The sequence below is a fragment of the Ixodes scapularis genome, unplaced genomic scaffold (genome assembly GCF_016920785.2).
Source record: "Ixodes scapularis isolate PalLabHiFi unplaced genomic scaffold, ASM1692078v2 PGA_scaffold9__187_contigs__length_104089568, whole genome shotgun sequence".
Classification (NCBI taxonomy): domain Eukaryota; kingdom Metazoa; phylum Arthropoda; class Arachnida; order Ixodida; family Ixodidae; genus Ixodes; species Ixodes scapularis.
In genome coordinates, this window is record NW_024609884.1 from 53361448 (window position 1) to 53386985 (window position 25538).

Genomic DNA, 25538 nt, shown 5'->3' on the forward strand with positions numbered 1-25538 from the left:
AATTTACGCGCGTTTGAGCGGGCGTAATCACGGGATTTGGCGAGCGTTTTTTTTTACAGAAGGGAGGAGGGGAAGGTCGCCAAACCACACACGACGCTTTTCGTCGACGTCTCCTCGGCGTTTGGTGCAGTGTAGCCCGACTCGCGCCTTTCATGAAAGGAGGCAAAATGTAGATAGGCTGCTATATTATTGCGTTCCGCGAGGAGACTGAAATAACTGAATGTTAATAAGCGGCCAAAGCCTAATTTGCTAACACCTGTTTCAAAAATGTTTGTTGCAAACGTCAAGTTGTTAAAAACTCCCCGCAGGAGGACTGCCGCGATCTCTGCTCAAAACCTCTCCTTTTGTAAATCTCTTCAAAACGCCCGCAATATCGATGTTATTTTCTTCTGTCTCAGTCGTTCATCGCTCGTTCCAAAGAGATATAGCAATTTGGTACAGTTCGCCTATAAACCGGCGAACGCGACAAGCGAGCTCCCATTTCACCGGCTGAGTCAAGCCAGCCAGCCGGACGAATCGCTAGGCAAGCCGATTCACGAGCAACTGGAGCTGATTGGCCGGCACCGCGCCGTACGCTTCCAGATAGGCAACGCCGAAATACGCCGAAGCGCCGAGATCTGTCTCGGTAGGATCGCCGAATACGCGTGTATTTACGCCGACCAAGGAAGCGCTCGTCCCGACGCCCGCTGTATGTCGGGATTACGCCCGTCAAAACACCCGTAAATACGCCGCAAATACGCCCTATGTGGTTCGGGCTTTAGGTGCCGGGGAAGGGAGCTGTCCGTACGATTCTTAGCAGTGCGCGCTTCACATGCAGCGATTTTGGATATGAAGCGGTGCGATTCCCGCCGCCGCGGCGCTCTGAGCAGCCGCAGCGGCAGAGCGGTGGCGGTTCCAGACGGTTGGAAACTTTTCGAGGCGGCAGGGAACCACGTGACAAGAAGAGAAGCATGGCGGGCTGCGCATAAGATGGCGATTTCTGCTTTTTTTTTAAATTTATTTATTTGTTTTCGTAGGCAGACGACGACCAACGAGCAGGGAAAATACGCAAGAGACTGATTTTCTGTCTTCTTTCTTCATTTCTATTAATGGATTCAGCTTTTTTGCTTCGGCGGTCGGGTCGGAACTGTTCGTAAAGTTGAGAAGGGAGATTGTTTTCCCTTCTGGCGAATATTTTGCGAGATATGTCTGAAATGTTCGGGCGTATCCTAGCTCGCGGCCGATTTCCATTGATTGTTTTCCATTGACTGCGATGAAGAACATCCTAACAGCCGTGGTTCGGCCATTATTTTTTTGCAGTCAGCATCGACTGCGGCATGCTTGGCAATCTCTAGGCGCCACGGGACGGCCGCTAATCTTTTATTAAATAAAATGGGCACCCTGGAAAAAAACCACTACGTCGAGGTAAGCATACCCCTGGCAGCTTGTCTTCCCAGCATACCAGTCGTTTTTGTTTAAGGTCGGCGTAGAATGCCGGATAAACCTCAATAGATGACGGTTGTTAGTGTCTAGGGCATTTAAGGGAGATTTTCAGTTTAAAAACAAGATACAGCATTAGTCGGTATTCTTTGATTAAAAGATATCGAAAATCCCCAGGCTTATTTGAATTCACGCTCCTTCGCGCGGACCAAGGTTGCTCAACTGATATATCTACAATAAAAACAATAGGGATTCTAAGATATATATTTTTGTTTCATATAAATCTGCTGACATTCTTCAACGTTTTATTAACTTTAAAAAAAATAAAACCGAGGCGTCGTCTTTTTTTTTCATGACAGTTTTATTTCCTGAAATAGGAAGTCGGAATATACAGTTATCCTTATTTATTTATGTGCGGGAATTTTCAAAGTACGCCAGATAGCTGATGATAATTCCTCACTAATTTCTTTCGCGTTAAACGAACGTTGAAGTATGCCACAAAATGTTGAGCTGAACGTATTAATCGAGATAAGGTAGTGGTAAGTGTCCCTATGGTTGTCCAACGTGCTCACGTTGTTCTCGCAGAGGAGGGTATCTCTATTGGCTCCGCCGAGCACGCCAACGCGCGATCAGCGCTCTTTCTTCCGAGACACCTTGTTCAGGGTTTTTCTCTCCATCCGACGCCAAATGGAAGGCGGCACAGAGCTCCTGCTGTGTCACAACGTCTTCGAGGCCCTGATCGCCTGCGGTCGGCGCCACGCGTGTGATCCGTCCATTACGAGCCCCCTTTTCCACCTGTGCGCCTGTCTACTGCACGACAAGGCGGATTACAGCAAGTACGTCCACTACGACATGGCGAAGGCGTTCATCGAAGCCGGCGGATTAGATCTGACACACGAGGTTTCCTATAAAGTCGGCGATCCGTGCGATGTTCTGTGCCGATGCTCGGTGCTGCTCCCAGTATTGCCTGCGGCCGAGTTGGAAGATGGACTGCAATGGGTCCGCAGTCACTTGGAAGACCTGCTTCCTACATTTCGCGAGTTCGCTTACAAGAAGGACATAATCACGTATTGGGCAGACGGCGAGCAGGTGAAGACATCCGTCATGTGGGAGAGGTTCAAGGAGAACTTCTCCCGAATTTATTTGGAGGCCAAAGGCTCGCCGCCAGACTGCGTACACGAACCTGCGCATGGCCAGGATTTCGACACGAACACGGCATTCTCGCTTCACTCCGTCGCGCAGACCACCCTAAGCAGGGGCAAGGGCCCAGCGCTCCTTCCTAAAAAGTCGGGCCAGAAGGCACAGAACAAAAAGATTGCACGTCCCCGTGCTATTCAGACAATGATTCAGGTTACGTTCACGGAGGAGTCTCGGTTTCCCAAGAAAGCAAGAGGAACATTAACCTATCCACAAAAACCGATCGATGTCAGGGCAGGCTCAACAGAGCCGGCGAATGTATTTGAAGCGATGTCGATGGCGCCCAAAGTGACTCCAACCGTCCTTCCTCTCCAAGGATATGCAAATGCTGTTAAGAGCAACATTCCTAACGAAGTGACTTCCCTTCATTCTCCGGAGGTAACGGTAAGAATATTATCGTTCCTTTATTTTTATCGTATTCGAATAAGCGTTCATGCTTTGACACTTTAGGCGCTGACGGCTGTAGAAAGGCAGGGCACGGCGTGTCCCGGATAATCCTCTTATTGCACCGCAGCCAATCATAATGTAGAATTAGCTGATAACAAGGTCGAAGAACCAATCACAAATTAAGAAACCATATCATGATACGCCACGCCCCGCCTTTGTTATGCTGTCAGTGACCATGTTCGGGCAAACCGCAAGCGGTACGAATTTTGTGCGTTCATTTTTTCTTTTAGGGAGACTGTGACCAGCCGAAGTACAAGTTCACCGACCTGAAAACTCCGTATCCCTGGAAGGAGACTGACATCAGTCTCCTGGGCTGTCAGAAGTTTGCTGGCTGTTCCTCGCAACCCACTTTGCCGCATGCTTTCAGCGGTGGCTTTGCAATTCGACATACGAAGAGCGATCCTGAGTTGAGCTCCACAGGCCCGAACTCATCTTTTCCGGCAACCATCGAGCTTTTCAAGGAGCTTCCACCCTTGAAAACAAGTAATGCGCCTGACTCTTCTCTTCCAGCTGGCGAGATTCACACCAAGCTGACTGATGTGAGGCAAACTTCCTTCCTGACCGCAACCAAGGATGAACCACTCGGGAGAAGCATCCTAACTGAGCGACTTACTGAGAGTTCAAACCCTCGCCAGTCCACAGATGATGTCGCTGCCTCAAGGAGCGCCGTCGAACAAAGGGCCCAAGAATGTTTATCCTCTTACGACCAATGTAAGCGGAAGCTTCCCTGCCAGCGACTGCACGCATTGCAAGAACACCTCTTCGGCGAAATCATACGGTCTCTACAAATGACAAAGGCGGAAGACCGAGACGCTATGACCACCGTAATGACACTCATGGAGTCGATGATGAATTCCATAAATACGTTGACGCCCAGACACTCTAAAGGCAAAAGCGACTTTCGTCTGCATGAGCTCTTGTTGCGCACTGACGATGAAAAAGACTTCGCAGTTGTCAGCGATCAACAAGAGGGGAGGAAAAGGCCGTTAATCGAAACTAACATGGACTGCTATTTGGCTGGAGAATGGTTTGAGGGCCTGGCCTCGACCGCTGAGAGGACTGTGGTTCAAGAAGACCCGACTAGTTTGTCAAGCGTCTGGGTGTCTGAGAATCTGCGTTGGGAAAGCACTTTTCGGGAGCTCGCCCACGCTCCCCTGTGCAGTCTTACCCTCACCAATGGCGTCTTCTACAACGAGGAAAAGAAACATATCCCTACAATGTCTCGGTGAGCGTTCTTTGTTTATAATCTCGCAGGCTGAACAAACTGTAGCAACTCGTTCAGCACATAAGCTATTAAACACCTTAAAAGGTAAGGAGCGTTAGAGTATAGTGTGCGTCCTTTGATAACGAAGCTGCTGTTGAACCAGTGCGCGACTTTTAGCTCATTAAAGGGGCCCTGCAATCATAATTAAGCGTCTACCTTTTTTGCGGTTTCCACGTCTCTTGGGGTTCGGGCAAGCCAGCGGGCACGGAGAGAGTAACTAAATATCAGTGAGTCATATTTTAACCGGACGACGCGGAAACCTCCTTCACCTACGGAGGCGACCCCCGTTGCCGAAAGCGCGCAATATGTGACGTTTTTGGTCTTAAGCATACTACTGGTCAGAGCAGCGAAGAGCTTTTTTTTAGTCGAGATACAAAATATAAGTGTCGCGAATCGTTTCAATTATGTATGAAAGTAGTTTTTGTTCAGTATTTTAGATCAGAAAAGAAGCAAAAACAGTTTATGAAGTACGGAAACAAGAAAAAAAACCGTCGACAAACCCTCCACCAAGCGGCGGAAAAAGCGGCGCATATAAAGGCCCGTTCAAAAACATGCGTCCGTAGCGACCGGAACGACCGGAACAACCGAAACGACGGTTGCGAGGGTCTGCAACCGTCAGTTGCCATAGCGACGGAGGGACGCACGCACGTGTCGTTCACGACGCAAGGAGTTGGAGCGAGCCCAACTTTCCCCGCTGCGTTCGAAACAACCGAAACGACCGCAACGACAGACCAATCACACGTCGAAGAGAATGGGTCGCGGGCGTTGCACGCCGGTCGCGGGCCGGCTCCTTCTATTTGCAAACATGGCGTCGGTTGTGATCGTCGACGTGGACGGCGTGGTGAAGGCTCATCGTTCCGCATAAAAGCGCTATCCTTGACTGAGAATTTTCGTCGTGTGTCGCTAGATAACCCAGCACGTACTAGAAGGGAAGATCCACCTACTCGTGCGGCGATGTCGTGGCGGCACTCTCAAGACAGCAGAAACGCCCATGCCGTCGTGTTTGTTTACTTTGACTACAGTGGTGCTTTCTTAGCATTTGTGTCCTCGAACATCGCTCGGATTTCTTATTTGGCGCATTTCATGCGTGTGCTCAAGTTCAAGATATTACTGGCGCGTACTGTATAAAGGATGCGAATTTCCACGCGTTTTCATCACCGGAGAAAAGTGATTAGTGTTAGCAATCCTGAACGCTCGCAACGTCTATCTGATTACCAAATCATATTTCTACGTTGCTATATCGCTAATAAGATTACATCGTCTTTTATAATCGTAGAAAAGGCGTGTGGCGACATCTGTACTATCGGCAAAGTCGTGTATCAGAGCCGTGATCGTCCAAGACGGCGTACTCCATCCTTCTCTTTTGTTTTTTTCATCCACTGTATCCTGCAAGCTTATCATGAAAAAAAAATATTAATAATAAAGCTTTAGGCTATAGAAAACTGTCTGTCTGTATATTCTGTTACGGCATTGAGTGGCAGTGCGTCCCCTTTTTAGAGGCACCGCTGAAACAGCTGACGGCGGCGTAGAAGCGGTCGCCGTGCTGCCGATCCGCTGCGCTTGTTGCAGCGGTTGCATGTGTGTGTACGCGCGGCGCTGAGCGGTCGTTCCGGTCGCTCCGGTTGCAACGGACGCATCGCGCTCGTTGTACATGTCTGAACCAGCCTTTAGAAAGGGCTAGTGGGATGAGGTGCCAACGAACGGCAAGCGTAGAAAGGTCCCGGATGTACGCGGCGGCGCTGCGGTCGTATACCGGCTCGAGGATCCGACCGGTTCCAGGCGTTCCGAAGGCTTTCGGCGCTCGCTTGGCTGGCGATTTGGCCATTTGGCGGTATGGCAGCGCGAAGTGGCTCCCGTTCTGAATTGGTCTTTACCCCCTGTTTGCTGCCGTTTGTGGCCAATGAAATGTTATGCCGAATTAGTCTTTAATCGCGCAGCAAAAGCAATGCTAGCCGCCCTGGCCGCCCGCTTCATACAGCCTATCCAACACGGCTTTAGTGGCGCCCTCTCGAGCCGTCGACGGCAGCCGTGACCGCTCGATGATCTCACTACTCCTCCTCTAGTTCACGGCCACTAAAACGAGAACCTACGACGTCATGAAGGAGGTTATGTTTTGCTTGTTTTTTGTAATTCTAATTTGCCTATAACTTTTAAAATAAAGCGAAATTTGAGAAAAGAAAAGTTTCTTTAAGTTACTACGTTCAGTGCGCTCAGGTTTAGTGCAAATTAAAAACCAGTCAAAAGTTGTTGCAGGGTCTTTTTAAGTACGTTGGCGTAACCAGAGCTAGTGTGCAGCTTACGTAGACTCTAAAAAATGCCTGCGCGTCTACGTACCCGCAAACCACTTGACGAGCCCACCTCTGTGATTTACGAAATCAGCTCAGTGAAGTATGAGCCGGAACATCGCTTTAGACCTCAAAACTAAAGGCCCGTTCACACTCTTGCAACCGAGAACGACCGAGAGAGACGAGACTTGTTGAAACCTCTTAAAATTTCTTAGGACGAGGGAACACACTGGCGTTTTGGCGCCATCTATGCGGTGACCCTGGAACTGCATTTTACAAGAGCGAAGGTTTTGCGAGATTTCCGAGGTCAAATGTGCGTAATACCTATGAGAAAGGCCCGTTTATAACGTTGACAAAAGTTTTTCGAGCCAAGAAAGTAAGAATAATGCGCGAGAGAAATAGAAAATATGCTGGACCGCCAAGTTTACACTGCTACCCAATAGATGGCGCCAGTGTGTCCTCTCGTTGTAAGAGGTTTCAGGGAACCCAGTTTTAAGAGGTCGCAAGAGTGTGAACGGGCCTTAAGCCCGCGCTGTGGCATTCCGCAATGCAAGCATGACGCTTTGCATTGCGTAATGCCACAGCGCAGACTTAATTTTGAGGTCTAAACGGACGTTCCGCCTCATCATTCGCTGAGCTGATTTCGTAGATCACAGAGATTGGTTCTTTGAGTGTTTTGCGGGTAAGTAGACGCGCATGATTTCTTAAAGCGTACTTCTGAAAGTAGAGTAATCATACACGCTAAAAAAAATGTCCATGCGTCTACTTTCCCGCACAACACTCGAAGAGCCAATCACCGCAACTTACGGAGTCAGCTCAAGCGAATGACAATGCCGAAACAGATGTTAAAACCAAAAAAACGCAGTCCAAGTTCTGACATTAAGCAATGCAAGCGTGACGTTTTGCATTGCTTAATGTCACAACTGAGACTGCGTTTTTTTTTTTTTGTTTTTTTTTTTTGTCTAAACACATGTTTCGGCATCGTCATTCCCTGAGCTGCCTCCGTGAGTCGCTTTGATTTGCTTTCCGAGTGTTGTGTGGGAAAAAAGACGCACGAGCTTTTTTTAGGGTGATAGAGGCCGGCCAAAAAGAAAACCGCTGCCATATATAGTTCCTCATTTACCACACTTGACATCTGGAGCCCTAAACTCGTCAAACACAAAGTTGGAGCCAAAAGATCGCGGAGCGCGTCGATTGGACGTCGGCGACAAAAGCGCAAAGTCATCGGCAGTCCCCCCCCCCCCCCCCCCCCCCCCCCCCTTCCCCCCAATCGGTGCGCTCCATTAACTTCGGCCCGAATTTAGTGTTTGATGACTTTAGAGGCCCTGAGTTCAGTTGATATTTGAGATGATTGTATAAACAAAGAGAGGGTTGTCCGAAGTAATGTTTCCTTGGAGTACCATGAAACGCAATGTCAATAAACTGAGTGTTTCCAGATTGGTTTATAAGTTAATCGCAAAAAAATCGTAAATCCTGGGACGAAAAAAACTACAACGAAAAAGACCAAAACGAGCAGGACGAGGAATGAAACGTGCAGCTCTATGAATGTTGGTGCCCTTTCACTACCCGTTCCACCTCCAACGCGCTCTTCAATTCGTTAAGTCTGGATAACAACAACTGTTCTAAAAGGAACTTTAGTAACGTTGCTTTTATCTTTTATTTGTACTCAAACTATATTTAAGGTATTTCGACTTAATTTCAATGTGATACAGTTATGTGTACGCGAGGAGCGGGTCCTTCACGCGCTCTGACGTGAACATTTTGCGTAAACACCACTCATGTGGTGTCAAGTCTTTACGATATTTTCTGTGAGTATGATATAATTTATGCGACGCCGACTGGTCAAAATTAACAAAGAGAGTATAGTTCTCAGGTATTTACAGTAAGCTTTAGTTTTATTCTGGTATAGTAAATGTTCCCACATTGCCTAACAGTCGTACCAGGGCCCCAACTTATCCGTTGCCCAAAACAACTGTCCTCCAGAGACGATGGCACAACCTCGGTGTACCTGGGCATCGCCGAAAACGGCCGGGAAGTAATCCTGAAAAAAATACAGCTCCAGTCGCCGATCTCGGAAGTTATGCTTGAACGCCTGCGTAGTTTCAAGCACTGTGACCTTGCCCACAGAAACATCAACGGCCTACAGGTGCGTAAAGTCGCTGAATGACAATATTCCGGGTTTGCGTTTTCTTGAGTTTTACTGCAGCACAAACCAGAGCTACATTGTATGAAATGACCGCGTGTCTACTTCTTTTTGGAACGCGTACCATTGCATTCAGTGGAAGGGACCAAGCAAAGGACAAGGCCTAAAAAGTATTTAAAATATGTCCGCCCTCCCACTAACAGCGAATTCGGGCGGTCAATCGTCGGCAACTTAGTTTGCCGGAAAACCAGCTATAGTGCTCGCGTGGACACTTTCCGACCGGCGAGCACCGTTCGAATAGTGGTTCTCCGGCTCGCACCGGCAACTTTCCGGCGCTTTTCCCTCCCCGAGCTTCGAACGGCCGGGCGAACGGGTGCCAGACTGTATCCGGTGTCGTCATCTCCGAAAAACTAATCTGAAGTCACTTCAGCGATCAATACTCGAGTCAATCCAAGCCGTTGGGACAATACCACAAGGAAAATGGAGGACATAGGTGACGGCAGCGACTGTCGAACACCTATCACTAGCGGTGTCTTGCGGGTCAGTGGTGAAGTACACTTCCACCGTCTGGCGTCTCATGTTCGGGTGCTGAGGGTCACCTGGTGTGCAGCCGGCGCGTTTCTGGTTGTCGGTGCCGCCGGCTCAATCTCGCCGGCGATTGACCACCGGAATTCGCCATGAGCATGCCTCCGGCAGGCAGAACACTCGCGGCACTTTAATTCGAATCAGTTTTCTCAGATACAACTGGTCCTGGCCTCCTCGAGTCCAGGAATATAGCGTACATTTAAGGTTCCGGGCTCTCGGATATAACAAAACAGGAAATAACGGAAGAACACGGGCCGGTAAAATTTTCGACAGAACAGCATTGTCAATCGAGAATAACATGAACGGTGGAAAGAAATGGAACACCTCGCATTAGTATAAAGACCCTGGTCAGCGGTCCTAATAAAAGCCCGATGAGAGGTCATGGGTATTTTTTTTTTCTTCTAAGTTTTGACGATTAACAAAGGGTATTTATTCTCAGCGTAAGTTCAGGACAAGGATCCAGTGTTGCTGCATATCTGAGTCATGACTGTAACCAATCAAGGCTCTTATCTCCACTGTTCCTGCGTTGTGCCACGGCGCAGACCGTTTTCTTGAAGTCTAAACATATTACCAGCCCCATCATTGTCCGAAGTCCCTCAGTAGATTGCAGCGATTGGCTCCCCCGAGTGCCTTGCGGGACAGCAGACGCTCCAGGTTTCTCAGGGTGCATATACCGTATTTACTCGAGTAACAGCCGCACTGTTTATGAAGAAAACCTGAGGGTTCGCTTTCCCGCGGAGCATGCGGCTTGCCGATCACCGTGATCGGCAGCATGATTCCAGCGGTTTACAGGACAGAGATAACGTGTTCGAGCGAAGATACCATCTGTGAAGATTGCATTTGTATGGAGAATCGTGTTCTCGATGTAGTTATTCGCGATCTTATTGTTGCGCAACGCGATGATTGGCTGTATATCTGCTCTGCGGTGAAGCAGACGCAAGGGCCTTGTTCTTAAATAGTGCGACTATTACTCGTGCAAATACGGTACCATTTGGGCTGCTCACTGGTAGCAGATGGAGACGGTGTTTTTAAAACCTTGGATTCAGTAATCCGCGGATCTCGTGCGAATGTTACGCAAAATTAAAACGGCCTTTTGTGACCTTTGGTGCGTTTATTTCTGAACATCCCTTTTATTATTCCTGCGTTCAGAAAATTGAGACTAAAAAATTGGACCCCGATAAACGCAGAATTTCTTGGAATCGGGACCATTGCAGATGCTGACTTGGATATACAATAAACTCCGGGGAAAATAATGCTCCGAAGTGTAACAAACGTGAACTCCAAAAAACTCGTAACCTTACACAAGTATTTTTTTTTTTATAGTAGACCGATTCATCGATCTTTTTTTTTTTTTTAGCTACAGCTGTGATTACCGGTTTCATGGTGGCATCAATGAAATAGAAAGCGCAGTGTCGTTTTGTTGTATAAAAAAAATATCACAGGTAAAAAGTCAACGACAGTTCAGAGATGAGTGTGCAGATTCGCTAGATGTTGAAAGCAACTGAAACATCGTGTGCAAACTTTAAAGAAACTGGCAGTGTCGGCGACTGGCACAGAACTGCCGTATTTACTCGAGTAATAGCCGCATTATTTATGAACAAGGCCCTTGCGTGTACTTTCCCACAGAACACATATACAGCCAATCATTGCGTTGCGCAGAAATAACATAGCGAATAACCAGATCGAAAACACGATTCTCCATACAAATGCAATCTATACAGATGGTATCTTCGAACGAAAACGTTATCTCTGTCCTGTAAACAGCTGAGCTCATGCTGTCGATCGTGGTGATTGGTAATCTGCGTGCTCCGCGGAAAACCGAACACAGGTTTTCTTCATAAACAGTGTAATATTACTCGAGTAAATATGGTAGTAGGCCTATACTCGTTTTCACCTCAAGAAGAAAGAAAAAGGAAGTTTTGCGTATTGTTCATACACCGCGCGAATTAGTTCTTATAAGATCTGACCGTCGCAGTAAGAAGCGATGATTTTGGCGTTTGAAACGTGTATGTCTTGATAAGATAACACATATCTAATCTACAATGCACCTACATATATCTTAATTCCCCTCATAAACAGGGAAATTAGTAAGGCTCCGCGAGGAGCCGGACTTTTATTTCACTGCGGCTCTTGAGGGGAAAACGAGTATAGTGTGAATGGAGAGACTGCTTGACGCCGTGCTAACCGATTTTCAAGGCTGTCCTCAGAAGTCAACTCGTCATATTCATGACGTATGAAATGAGTATGGATCTCACCCCTACTTATTTCTCAAGTGTCGTTGAACTGTAACCGGCGATAAACTTTCGTGGTACCACAAAATACACTGAGCTTTCTTCTTCATCGATGCGCAACTCCACAACTTCCGTGTTTCTATTTGTCATGGGTTTCAAGATACGATATTTTTTATCAGGGAAAGAATGTGCGCTTTGCTCACCTGGAACATTATATATATATGTGTATATATATATATATATATATATATATATATATATATATATATATATATATATATATATATATATATATATATATATAATTTAATTCTGAATATTAGCATTAGGCGAGCTTTGATATAACGAAAGCAGTGATCCCCGCCCAGCAAGCAAGCAGCGATTCGTCCATCGACTTGTCATTCTTAAAAGTACGAACACCGCAATGACACGGACCGAGTAAAATAAGACTGACATACAACAACGCTGCGTGTAATCTTACTCTTTCCGAGTCTTTGCTCCGTTAATTTTAAGAATGAACTACCAACTATGATCGTCAACGCTACTCGACTTCTCAGTTCGTGGATAAGTTATGGATCTCAAGGTATGAAGTTTCAGGGCGTTTCAAGCATAAACTCGGTCTTCCAGGTACTCTGGGAGAATTCCGGAAAGGTGCTGAATATGATCTGGCAGCCGCAAGAGCGAAATCTGGAAGAGCACATCGCTATGCTCCGGGAACTAAAGTGTTCGCTGGTCCAGTGGGCCAGAATTGCAATGCCTCAGCTGCTGGACGCACTCTCCTTTCTGCATTCGAGGACACATCCCGTGCTGCACGGTCGGCTCAAGGTCCGTTACTCTCAGGGGGCACTCTTCCAAGGGGCGGGAAAATAACGTTTTCAATACAACTTTAATTAACGCAAAAGCGCCAGCATTAATCAGTTTGTGCGCCTTGTCCGCCTTCGTGCCCAAGAAACGCAAGTTCCGTAAGGTTTCTTGTGTTTGGATCAAAGAGGAGACTTTCCATGTTTCTGACTTCTAACATATTTGTTCACAGAATATATACTCGTTTTTTACTTAAATCTTCCGAAGTTGATTTTAACACCCTCCAGCGAGTGGGTGGAGAGTAAAGTGAGGTAGGAATAATAACTAGTATTTAATACATCGTGTTTAATAATTTGGGACCGAAATGACCTTATATATATTAAAAAAGACTTCCGGTATTTTTTTTAATTGTTAATTAGACCTTTCAAACCAACAGCGCAAAGACGCGACGAAAAGAAGCAGTATTCCCACCAAGCGCTGCTCAGTTGTCTTTGCACGGTGGCGTGACTCAGAAAAAAATAATAAAAATTAGCAAACCAATATGCAATTGCAATAGTTACGGTAAACTTTTATTTGTATCAAAAACGTATGCAAAACTAATTTTGAAAGAGTAAAATACGTTCAAAGCCGTCTTGTTTGCTAAAAGCTTACTATCAAACAAATGCGTGATAAAGATTTAGTAAGCGGAAACTACTTAATGTAAGTATAATTTATTTCCATACACTGTTTTTCGCGTTTTGTACCGCGCCTTTTCAAAGAGGCAGTGCAGCCGATATTATGTTGGAATTTTTTTCACTTTACACGAACTTACTGACACTATATGGGACCCAAGTATACCCTCACGCAACGCCACTGACTGAGAACCTTTTTTGTTGCGGTGTATTTTCAAGGATAAAAGCGAGCGTTCTGCTTTGCAAAACTTGACGTATCTCCGAGGTCGCAGATCTAGCGTAGTCCCTCAAGTAACAAAAACGTCAAATGTTTTTTGTTTTTTTTGGAGGGGGGGGGGGGGGGGGGGAGGGGAGCAAAAGAAAAAGAACAGTCGTCATAGTTGTTAATATTATCATCATCATCGGCGCGAAGACTCGAAATCATTGCAGAATGCACAAATAGCAGACGAGAGGACTGGTGAGGTCAAAGCAAAAAACAGTGGAGATGCACCACCTAGTTAGTTCTGACTGGAGCAGAGCACTGATCTCTACTATAGGGGGCTGGATGGCGCTTAGCTGCTCTCCGAGCAAGGAGGTTATAAGTACTAGGAGGGGGCACATTGCAATATTGGTGAAGCCTAGCCATAAAAAGTTTAAACGATTTTGTGCCCAGCGTGACCGCAGATCTCTCTGGCGATTAGTGCGCGTGACATGTCACGTGCGAGATGGGTGGTTGATTGTAGGAGGATTCCTTGCAGGCTTACGCGCGCTCCGTCCGGTAGGTTTTATCAGATCGAAGGCTAGACTGTGGTGTATTCTAGTACCCCATAGCTAGACGAAGGCTAGCTACGGTCACGTGACGTGGTCACGTTGGCTTGATAAGTGAGATGAGCAAGGAGAAAAATGAGAAAGAGGTGAGGCGTCAAGGAAGCATGGCTTGTGGCGGCTACGCGGCCGACGTCATGCCCTCTCCTACCCTTCTATCCTCCTTGTCTCCGAGCCTGGTGCAAGTGAAGCCACCGGAAGTTCGATGCTTGTCCCGGAAGTCGGGCGTGCGCTGGGCTTCCTAGTGCATTCAGTTGGTATTTTGGACCACGCTTTTTTGTGTCCTTGATTGTGTTTTAATACTCTCGTTCTGAATTAAATCCCGAGAATGAGGCATTTGAACTTGGGACATATTCACACTTGATCAACTAGAATCTCAAAATGTTTACAATGAATGGCTTCCCATGATACTTCTCGGGTCCGCATGGGCTCTTACTGCGCAACAAGCAGGCTTTCTTGAGGGAACAAGCGAAAATCCAGCGCCCTCGACGCTTTTCGAATTAGCACTCGGAAGGGTTACAAAGCCTGCCAAGCGCTCACTTCCGGGACAAGCATCTCACTACCGGTGGCTTCATACCTGCTTGCTCAATGCGCCATCCAGCCCCCTCTAGTGGAGATCAGTGGAGCAGAGCATGAACTCTGTTCATCCAATGCAAAGGAATGGCCAACACGATCCAATCCAATCCAATTAATCCCTTATTTTCTAAGGGGTTCGTATGGGAGACAAGGAGGAAGTGGTACGCCTACGTTACTAATATCCAAAAAGCAATTAACACGGCTACATAAACGCGGGCTTAAGCTATACTACAAGTTATGTGAGCAGAGTGGAAGGTGGGAGCGGCTGCGGAATATAATTAAAAAAATAGTGCCAGGATAGTGTTTTCTGTGCGCGTCGACTTTTCATCAAATATTGCAGATATTCTGTGGTATATATTCATGCCTATTTAATACAATGCCTTTGACATCCAGGCTTTGGCTGCAGCTGCTCGAGGTCTGTGTACTGGTACGTGTGTTGCACGATTGTAAAACAGGATCTATGCATCTGCAACCGAAACAGAGTGACATCATGTATGCATTGATATGGGGGAACGTCAGAGAGGAACCTGTCAGTGAAAGTAGGCAACCTATGTGAAAGCTTTTTTTATTAATTCAAAGAAATATAAAATGCCAAAAGATATAAATTCTTCAGTTTCACATCGTATAACAGTTCAATTCTGTACAGACGGAAGAAAGGTAGAATCAAAAAGTATAGAGAGAATTTAAGAAAAAAAGTAAGCAAGATTTTCAGAAAACGAAACACAGAATGTCGACACAGTGAAATAGGCTTTATACCGGGTGTTTCAGCGAAGACTGACCAAAAAGTCCTAAAATTAGTGTATTCGAGGTAAACAGATCATTTTCTCGTGACCGCCTTACTCGTGTTGGTGGACGTCAGAGAATGTTGTCCCTCTTGTTTAATTGGAATTATGTTGAATTTATTTTTTATTGTATTGGAATGCAAAGGTGCAAGCGAGGTGGACACGATTGACAATGATAATCCCTGGAGAAGGGGATTCTCCAGGGATTATTATTGCCATTCTTGTCTACCTCGCTTGCACCCTTGCATTTAATTGCATTATTATCATAACCTTAAATGGCAAGTCTTTCACCCTTGTTGGTGTTAGGCAGGTGGCAGCTGATAAAAACTGTCTGCTCTACTGACGTCTAACCAGTCGTTAGCTCAGTTGGTAGAGCGCTCCACTGGAAATGCACGGACCTGGCGGATTTTTTCGGTAGCGCACCAGTCACCTAGCTGTGTTTGGAGATTTGTGTTTGTCCTGTGTCCCTCTTGTTCCCCTTCTCCAAGAATTATTTTCGTCATTCTTGTCCAGCTCGCTTGCACCTTTGCATTTAATTGCATTATTATCACTTACCCCTTAGTTCGCAAATTAAAGGAAAATGGCTAATTAGCTTTTAATTAGTGAAAATAGACATATGGTTCCAATTAGAAACTTGCTGAACGTCATCGAAAACCACTAAAGTTACCACGAGTGGTAACTTTAGCGAACTACTACGCTTCCCACGTGCTCAACTTCTCTCTGAAAATTATTGAGTCGGTGGTTTTCGATGACGCTGAGCAAGTTTCTAATTGGAGCCATATTTCAATTTTCACTAACTGAAAGTTAATTAGTCATTTTTAATTAATTAGCGAACTATTTATGAAGTATCGCGTCCGCCACCACAAGTGTTGCGGTCCCGAGAAAAAAAAATTTTTCCTTCTTTGCTTAGATTACACTAATTTTAGCGACTGTTCCGGCACAATCAATGCCACCCCCCCCCCCCCCCCCCCCCCGGCCTGGTTCACACACACACACATACACAAATGTATTTGTTTTGCTAAACACATAACTATGGAAGTCACAATAAAACTAAAAATTGTTTTGAAAGGCGAAGGCAATATTTTATAAATCGCTGACGTTTCAATATCCTAGAGCAAACATAAAAAAAAAAAATACCTAACATTAGCCTTCGGCTTTGCGTTTCTTTTTTGCCAAACTTTGTTCACCCCTAAGCAGGCAGTGTGGTGGGAGTCACGCGCTTGCCGGATCATTCGACCGCCTCCTTTTCATCACCTTCCCCCACTATAATGTACAGTATCAGAGAGCGCACAAGTTACGATGATGCAACTCGCTGGTTCGCTTTTCTCGGCATCAGCATTGGCAGCCAGTGCCGGCAGAGCTGACGACGTCACACTGCCTGGCTTCACCCTGGTCGATTCCTATGGGCACGCACGCGCACGCACGCGCGCGCACGCACCTGCGGTCACAAAGCCGCTTCGAAGACGGGTCGAAAAGTGGCCCGCTGTAAACTCGCGAGATGCCGATGTCAATACACACAGACTGCCGTTTACCCGTAGAGGTGCCGACATTGGCGGAGATGGCACTCCCCCTCGACGTGGCAGACATTGGCGCCGAATCACTGGCGCTGGCAATGTCCGGCACTGTCTGGGCCGTTAACGTCGCCAGAGATGTCTGGACTGCAGAATGAGCCACTAATCCTGCTTAGAAAATGGAGGGTCAAGCCGAACGGGACCTTTCTATTTTCGGCGAAGTCCAGCTTGCCCTATCCGTTGTACCCGATGTCTGCCTCCACTAGGTGGCGCCGTCCTTCGGGAACCTCGCCCGGTAGTCCGCTGGCAGCGGCATCGGGTAACCTTCCTTTAATTAGGCGGCGTCCTGCGACAGTACTAGGCAGGTCGGTTGCTTTTTGGCGTCGGTTGACCCTCGCCGCGGGCCGTGCGCGATGCTGGGCAATCCCGTCCCAGGGTAATCTGCCAAAGCATGCGCCTCGATTTCGCGTGTTTGCTGCTGGCCGCCCGATCGGAGATGCTATATATCACGGGAATAGACGGCTAGAGACGACAATCATCCTGAAGAGACAGCCACGAGCTTTTCGGGATTCTAAATATGCCAGGACTGGAAGTGGATGTTGCCCGAAGCTTCCGATGTCTCTATTTTCCGGTGCACCGAACACGAGCCCCTGACTTCACGTTTCTTTTTCTAAAAGGTTCCACCGGTCGATTCCGCGACGCTGGACGATCGCGTGGGTAATCCGTCAAACTCTAAGCATGCGTTGTGAAGATGTAGACGTTCGCGAAGTTGCTATTTGTGTGTGGTGGGAGGGGGGGGGGGGGGGGGCAGGGGGCAGGGTAGTTTGGGAGTAGAGTAACTGTATATGGCTCCGCTTTCGGAACAGGGTATTGCAATGGTCTCAAATGTTTACTCGAAGTATCGCTCTTGCAAGAGAAGCGAATGGCGCGACTGATTCACCGCGCTATGGGGTTATTATAAAGTACGCAAGAGGTTCAACTGACACTAGTGTCTACGCGACTTCCGAGTTGGGAATTAAGCAGACAGCAACCAGTCTACTTTTAAAGGGGCTCCCGTGCATTCGTGTGAAAAAACGCGCGTGCATTTTGTCTCTTCGTCGGAGAATAACATGGATCATTTTTGTTATTTGGGTCGTACCGAATAGTATGTACCCCTATTATCATTGTAAAAGTTGAATTGCTTTAGTTGCAGTATTTTTTTATTATTGAACGATATTAAACTTCGCTATAATTAAAGCTATTTTGAGCTATCCCAACTAATTATATTTTCGGAATAACCGGCCTTTACCATTTTCGGTATGCTATTTTGTATCCCGAAACTCAGAATAGTTATTGCGAAATCGGCAAGTGAAAATGATGCGAAACAATATTCAAATATACCCGGACTTTTCAATGCCGTGACGTCAGTGGAAGGCATGCTTCCAGGGGCCCTAAACTCGTCAAACACAAAGTTGGAGCCGAAAGTTTGCGGAGAGCGCCGATTGGACGCTGGCGACAAAAGCGCCAAGTCATCGGCATGACAGTCCGATCGGTGCGCTCCGTGAACTTCGGCCACAACTTTGTGTTTGACGAGTTTAGAGCCCCGGCTGCGTCGACCAGGCAGTCTAGAATTTGTCTATGCCGAGCATTTGTTTCGTACTGCTGCGCGGGTGCACGCTGGAGCGAGCTTCCAAAGCATTCGTTTGACACCATGAAACTGCCTGTAACCAGTTAAGAACAAAGTCCATAGTCAAAATAGTGGACAGCTCACTTCCGCTTACGTCACTTTTTCATTGTTGCCATTAGAGACTTTCGCTTCGAAAAACACGGCGAGGACAAATATTGTAAATTTAATAACTTCGCAAAAAAAAAATTTGTTTGCCCAATATTGGGGGACTATTTCAGTGATGTTGGTTTGTCTGTTTAACGAATTTTCAGGCAAATCGGCAACTATAAAGAAGACGCCGGAGAAGGCCAAACCTGCGTTCCACAGCAGGTGTCTAAAAACAAGCCACGAATCTAAGCAAAATAAAAATCGAAAGGAGTGTATGTTTTTTTCAAGGGGACGCTTATAGATATGTTGCTAATATGCCGGCCTCACTATATGATAACGACCTTGTCGTGCATCTTCACGAGCGGTTAAAGCGGTACTCTGGCGTTTTCTTCATGGTCTCCGATTTGCCTAAAAATTTTCTAGACACAAACAAACATCACTGAAATATTATCACATATAATAGGCCAAATTTTTTTTTTCGGAACGTTATTGACTTTAGAATTTTGGTCGTCACTGTGTTTTTCAAGCTGAAAGTCTCTACTTTCAACAATGAAAAAGTGCCGCCAGCAGAAGGCTGGAGGTCACTGTTAGAACTGTAGACATTGCTCCCAACTGATAATACAGTCAGTTTCATGGTGTCAAATGAAAGATTGGGAAGCTCGTTCCAGCACCCGCGCAGCAGCACGAAGTAAATGCTCGGCATATCGTCCATTTTTTTAGACTGCCGGCACGACTGGGAAGCCTCCCTGCCACTGACGTCACAGAACTCAAAAGCGCAAGTATAGTTGGGTGTTGCTTTTGGCATCGTTTTCATTTACTGATGGAACAATAACTATTCTGAATTTCGGGATACTAAATAGCATACCAGAACGGGTAAAGGTCGGGGATTCACAAATTATAGTAAGTTGGGGCAGCTAAAAAAATCGCCGGAGTACCGTTTTAAAAATATCCAAACACATAAATAATAAAGTACCCGAGCTATTTAAGGTGTCTCTCCATTATTTCATATACCTGGCAGCTTCTATCGGGCACCTGTTTTCTGGCTTCTCCCTCTTCTCAGAGATTTCGAGCGTGCGGGTGATGTTTCGAACGCAGAACAAGCATCTTCGCAAATATACACGAGCAGAGAGAATAGAGCAATGCTTATTTATTGCAACTCGGACTATAATTACTTGGTTTCCACCTTATTTTGATCATCTGCACGAACAGGGAGTTACTGATCTAGTGTTACTGCGTACTTCTAGCCGTCTCTCTCGGTTTCCCAGATGTCCTTCGTTCGTAGGGCACCACCACCATGCGTTTCTGGTGGTGGTGGTCCCTTACCTCCATCGTGTGTCCCATAACTTGAAACAAGTAGGTGGCAGATATGGGATACCGGTAGTGTATTCTGCGCCCCAAAAATAGGACAGATATGTTCTATGGTTGGTACGGGTGCAGAGCGTTGTTCGAAGGCGGAGTGTAGCAAGCCGCACAGAAAACCTTTTGTCACTTGTGTTTCGTGTGTGGTGTACAGATCCTTTTGTCATGTAACGGGTGCTATGTGGGACAGAAAGATGTCTGAATGATAGATTGAGAGAACATTCGTATTCGCTCGGAGCCACGGTTCGGGGCTTTTGCCAATTCATTGCAGAAATTTGTAGGGGTTGCAAATGTCGGCCTGATTTTGGCAGGGTCACCCTTCTGAGCATACACAGGGTTAAGGGGGTTAGGGTGACGAGAGAGATATTATAGAGACCTTCCACATTTCTCGTCATGGGCATTCATGTGTTAGTGAACCTTCATTGGCGCTGTCAGCAAAAGAGTTGTCCTTCCTGCGAGAAAAAAAAAAAAAAGAGTCACATAGTGAACGAGAAATGTAGAATACTGATACGCTTCACAGTTGGCGAGTGTGTAATCTTGTATAATCTTTTAAGATACCCTCCTCCATTGAAATCCTTCAGTTGCCAGTACAGCATTGTCCGGTCGTGTTTGTTCTTCTTCGTAGTCCGCGTTTTCTGAGTTGTTTTCCCCATTATGTATAACGTCAACCAACTGGTCCAGTTCACTACCTCATTAGGGTAAAACAGGGGGAGCTGTGGCTCCCCCTGCACTCCCTGTTCTGACACCCCTGCGGCGAGTGACGATATTTGAATGCTGCTCATAGATTGTATTCAAGCATTGCGTGAGCGCTCGATTCGGGCTCGTGATATTAAATAATTCAACAAGTATTCGGGTAGTGGCTCGTGTCCGATTGCTGGAATGGGACAATAGGCGAACCCTAACAACGTCGGGATCCCAGCGCGTGTCCTATGCTTTGCCAACCCGAGCGCTAGGCATTATTGTAAAATGCTGTGCAGATATTTTTTCTCCTTTTCTCGTTCACGTATTTACATTGTTTTTTAAACATTCTGTGTTTCCGAGCGTTTGGAAGAAAGGCGTTTTGATTCTGTTACTGAAATCAGGAAACCTACCCCTGTGGCTAACTACAGACCAATCTCTTTGTTACCGGCATTCTCTAAAGTTTTTGAAAAAGTTGTTCACATGCATCTGTCTAGCATCTTCAAACGAGTCATATTGAGAATCAGCATGGCTTTATGAGTGGCCGTTCCGTTGCAACTAAACTTGTCACTTTCCTGAGTGATGTGGCACCAAGCATTTCCTGTCGAGAACAAACTGATACAATCTATTTCGATTGCAGTAAGGCCTTTTATCGTGTTAGTCATGAAATCTTACTTCGTAAATGATCTTTTTATAGTTTAAGTGTCTGTTACTTTTCGTGGTTTTCTAGCTATCTTCGAGATAGACTAAACTGCGTTTCCCACGGGGGAGCCAAGCCGCATTTGATCTCGGTTCTCTCCGGAGGGCCGCAAGGTTCAGATTTAGGTCCTTTGCTTTTTAATGTGTTTGTTAAGGCCATTCATGAAGTGATACACCACTCCACCCTGTCCCAGTTCGTTGACGATATGAAGCTATATCGCAAAATTCAATGTCTTCGTGACTGCGCCATGCCGCAAATCGATCCTATTCAAGTATGTACCAACTAGCTCAAGTAAAACCTGTAGCAAATCGACATCGGTGCTATGTAGTACATTGTGTGTAGATAATCAGACTGACCTAAATCTTCGCAAAACGCAGGTCATTTCGCACACACGCAAAACCCTTTCTGTTATTTTTTATTACTCAGTATAGACAACGCTGTTATTAAACGTGTCTCGGTTGTGCGGGATCTTGGCGTTATGCTAGATGAAAAGCTGAACTTCAACAGTCATTTCTGAATGATTCTCTCAGCCTCTTTTAAAGTGTTGGGCATTGTTACTCGCCTTATTTCTGTGTTTCGCGATTATTTTTTTTTTGTTTTTTTTTTTTTGTATTGTACAGAAGCCTTATTTTGCCAAATTAGACTTTGCTCCAGTTGCCTGGAACAATTTTAGTGCCACTGCTACAGCGACGTAGAGCGTGTCCAAAAACGATTTACACATAGGTTTCACTCAAGACAAGACCTGTTCGAGCCCTACTCATATGTGGATGTGCTCAATCGCTTACGATTGGTGGAGTTCAAAAAAAGACGTGGCAGATGTGATCTCATATTTTTGTTCAAGTGTCTGCATGGGTATTATGACTGTCCTTTTAGGGTGTCTTGCATCAATGTAAATGTTCCTGTTAGACATTTTCGCAACACCCGCACGTTTACCGTTAATCCCAGGCATTGTCGCATACAGAACTATTTCAATCATCTGGATACGCGCCTTGACTTTTTTAATGAGGACATCACATCATTCAAGAAAAGCGTTGACAATCTGAATTAGTCCGTTGTCGTCGGGTCGTCTTCTAGATTTATTTCGCTTGTCGTTTTCACCTTTGTAATATGACTTGGTGCTCTACCATCCTAGGCTTCTGGCCGTTGGTAGGCACTGAAAATAAATAAATAAATAAGTAAGCGTTGGCGCCATATAATTGGCTCCATATCAAGTGGCCGCTTGTTCTGGCTGCGAGTTCAAGGCGTAAACGCTGCTTGTTTTTCTTTAAATTTTTCTCCGACTACCACTGCGTGGGGAGAAAAAATAACCCGTGTTTCATGGGTTATGAATGTCAAGGAATAATTCTAGGCGGTATTTGCGGAAAGTGCAAACATTGTTGCGCCGCCCCTTTAAAAAGCAGTAGGTTTTAACTGACGTTCGAGACTGCTGACCAAGGTATCGCCGGTTCTGGGAATCCGGGTTGTAGAAGGTTCATAATTCTAACACAGAACGTATCGACTTCAAAAGCTTTCCATAAAAAAGGTCACGCTCTATCGCCTCATTATATGGTGATGAACGAACGCTTCCACTAAAGAAAACAGACTCGAACCCTATACTTAAGTAATTTCAAACGCGTATCACGTTCGGACGATCAGTGAAGCCGAAACGAAACCGCCTGTGAAGGACGCTATATAAAAGCGACTAATAGTCTTACGGACGAGCGATTTTAGTGGTGATTTTTTTCGACGGTCGGAGTGTTCGCACCTTAAGGGCTGAATGGCGTAGGGAGCAATCTTACGCACTTTGTTGGAATAGGGAGTATTCACTGGGCGGCCATATCCGTGTGCGCTGCTGCTGAGCGCGTGCTGACGGCGAGCTTCCGCAGTCCTTTTGGAGCGTGCATTTAGCACCATCAAGGTTGCCGGTCTTAGCAGGCTATTCATGTGAGATCGTTCTGAGCATGCGCTCTAAACATCGCCCTCAAATATGGTGTCCAGTGAATACCTCAGTGCAATGAATGACGCCCCGTGCTCGCGGATCCAACACAGCGGCGCTAGAAAGTCGAGAAGTTCACTACTCTCTACAATTATTGATGTTTTTTAGTGTTTTTTTTTTCTTCTCTTGAGAATATTGTACCGAGCGCCGTGAAATGCGTAGGGCGAAATGGCGCAGAGTTGCCCTACGCATGGCTATCATGACCTAACAGCGTCAGAAAGTTGCGAGAGATTCCAAGTATAGAATTAGAGGCTGCCTTACCTCGGTTAAATATGTTTCATTTTTTTATTTTTTTTTTATTGTTTTGTAATGACCTTGTCTTCAAAACTGCTCATGCTCACGTACTGGGTGGAGCATAGGAGTTACGGGCGGCGGAACAAAAGCTCAATGGAGATAAACTCATCGGAGAAAATCTCACCGCAAAACCGGCGGATGTGGAGAAAATCTCACCTACGAATCTGTGAAGCAAGCGTCAATTGGACGTTCCATGGAACACGCGGTGTTTCACTTTTTCTACTGGGTCCTGTTTATTAGATCACTCTAAAGCGGCGTTCAAACTCTTGCGACTGACTTCGACCGAGATAGACCAGACCGGTTTTTAATCCTCTTGCGACTTCTTAGGACCAGGCGCGCTGCTGCGGAGCTGGTCCTAAGAAGTCGCAAGAGGATTAAAAACCGGTCTTGTCTCTCTCAGTCGTACTCGGTTGCAAGAGTGTGAACGGGCCTTAAACGTAAGTAGTGAAAGAAATTATTTCGTTTATGTCCCCTTAAGTACGTTTTGAAGGTTGTTCAGAGCACCACGTAAACGTCGGGATCATGTGTTGTTTTGACGGAAAATTGCCATAAGCTGGCAACAAGCGAGGAGTCAAACACTACAAAAAAGCCCGTTACATTTTTCACCGCGTTACAATAGACTGCCACTCTCCAACTGCCTTCTAGGCAGGGGGTACTATCAAACTTGTCTACTGTGACGTTTGTGAATGATTAAGACCCGAAATAAAGTACGCATATGGGACCCTCGTTACAAATGGCCACGCGAACACAGAAAACCACCGCAAGAAAAATCTGCTAAAAACCGAACGAAGTATTGAGATGAATGACTAAACAATGCGGGAACGGCGAACCGGACCCGGCACCGACAATGCGACATTTTGATGAAGCGTTTTTCGTTGTGTGACAGCTTCGTCAATAAATCTTGCGTTCGTAGATAGAGCCCCGGGTTTTAAAAGGCCCCCCGTAACGGCGTGGAACGTCGCACGCCCTTGCTCTTTTAGTTCCGTTGGTCCTCATATTGATTGTTAAAAGGAGAACAAGTAGTTTGCACCTGACGGTGTGCTTATGTGCTCCCAAAACACTAACTTTGTATTTTATCAGTTTGCTATGCGCAAGACCGACCGTTAGATTATGTGGATAACGGATAAAAAACTAGAACCGTAAAGTTATAATTTGATAACGCTGTTCAATGAAGCGATTCTTTTGTATTTGAGGAAAAAAGGTGCGGTCCATTTGAAGACACCTTGAACGTTCTAAGACAGAAATTTGATCAAAAGAAAATATGACACACGGCGCTACTTGTCATTATTTTCAACGCATCGTTCAAAAGAACAACTAAATCATTGTGACCAAACTCAGCCACTCATACCGAAAACTGCGCTAATGTTCGTAAGTCGTTTAATTTGTTTTCGGGGTTCCTTTAGTTTGTAGTGTAAAACTGCGTGGGGGGACTCTGAGTGCACTCAAATAAGATATGTCTTTTACGTCCTCTTCAGTTAGATTTATAGTCGTGCATTTAATTGTTGAACTTATGATTTCCATGAATCAGTTTCCCAACATCTCATCAGCCGCTGTCACATAGGGAAAACAGTTAAGTTCCTGTCACATTGAGGAAACACGGTGGTGACAGCTACACAACATGTTCGTCAACAGTTGGTCAACTTTCATCTCAGTCGCCCTGTTGCCCGACAAACCTGTCACATCGCGGAAACATCAGCAGAACACAGGCAACAGCAACAATGTTGCCTCAGAGTGACAGCTTTTGGCAACAAAAACACCAGTAGCTTTCGTTGGACGACGCGTGCGTCCCAGATCGGTGAATGAACGAATCTCGTGCCGCCAACACGACAACGCAGATGGATTCGATGACAGAGTTTTCTATCAATAACACGTTTTTTTAAGAACGTATTCAAATAATAGCCTAGAAAACGCTATTTAAGCTATCTAACAATAATTAAGGCTGGCGCGCAGGTAAAATAATTTTACTAATGTTTTTACGGTCGTAATTACGGAGAGCGATTGTCGAAATGGTCACAGCTACGTTTGTGAACGTTCACTCGGTTGTTTAATTTAGAACTGCCGAG

The 25538-nt window shown here is 45.9% G+C and overlaps 1 protein-coding gene across 1 annotated transcript in view; it reads left to right on the forward strand.

The window, feature by feature from the left end:
• LOC121045872 overlaps nt 1-25538 on the forward strand; it is an 81581-nt gene that overhangs the window by 15421 nt on the left and 40622 nt on the right. The window contains exons 7-12 of the mRNA XM_040499270.2: nt 1300-1404; nt 2005-3000; nt 3294-3546; nt 3706-4288; nt 8596-8758; nt 12199-12396. Of these exons, the coding sequence (XP_040355204.1) occupies nt 1300-1404; nt 2005-3000; nt 3294-3546; nt 3706-4288; nt 8596-8758; nt 12199-12396 (2298 nt within the window). The remainder of the gene's footprint in view (nt 1-1299; nt 1405-2004; nt 3001-3293; nt 3547-3705; nt 4289-8595; nt 8759-12198; nt 12397-25538) is intronic.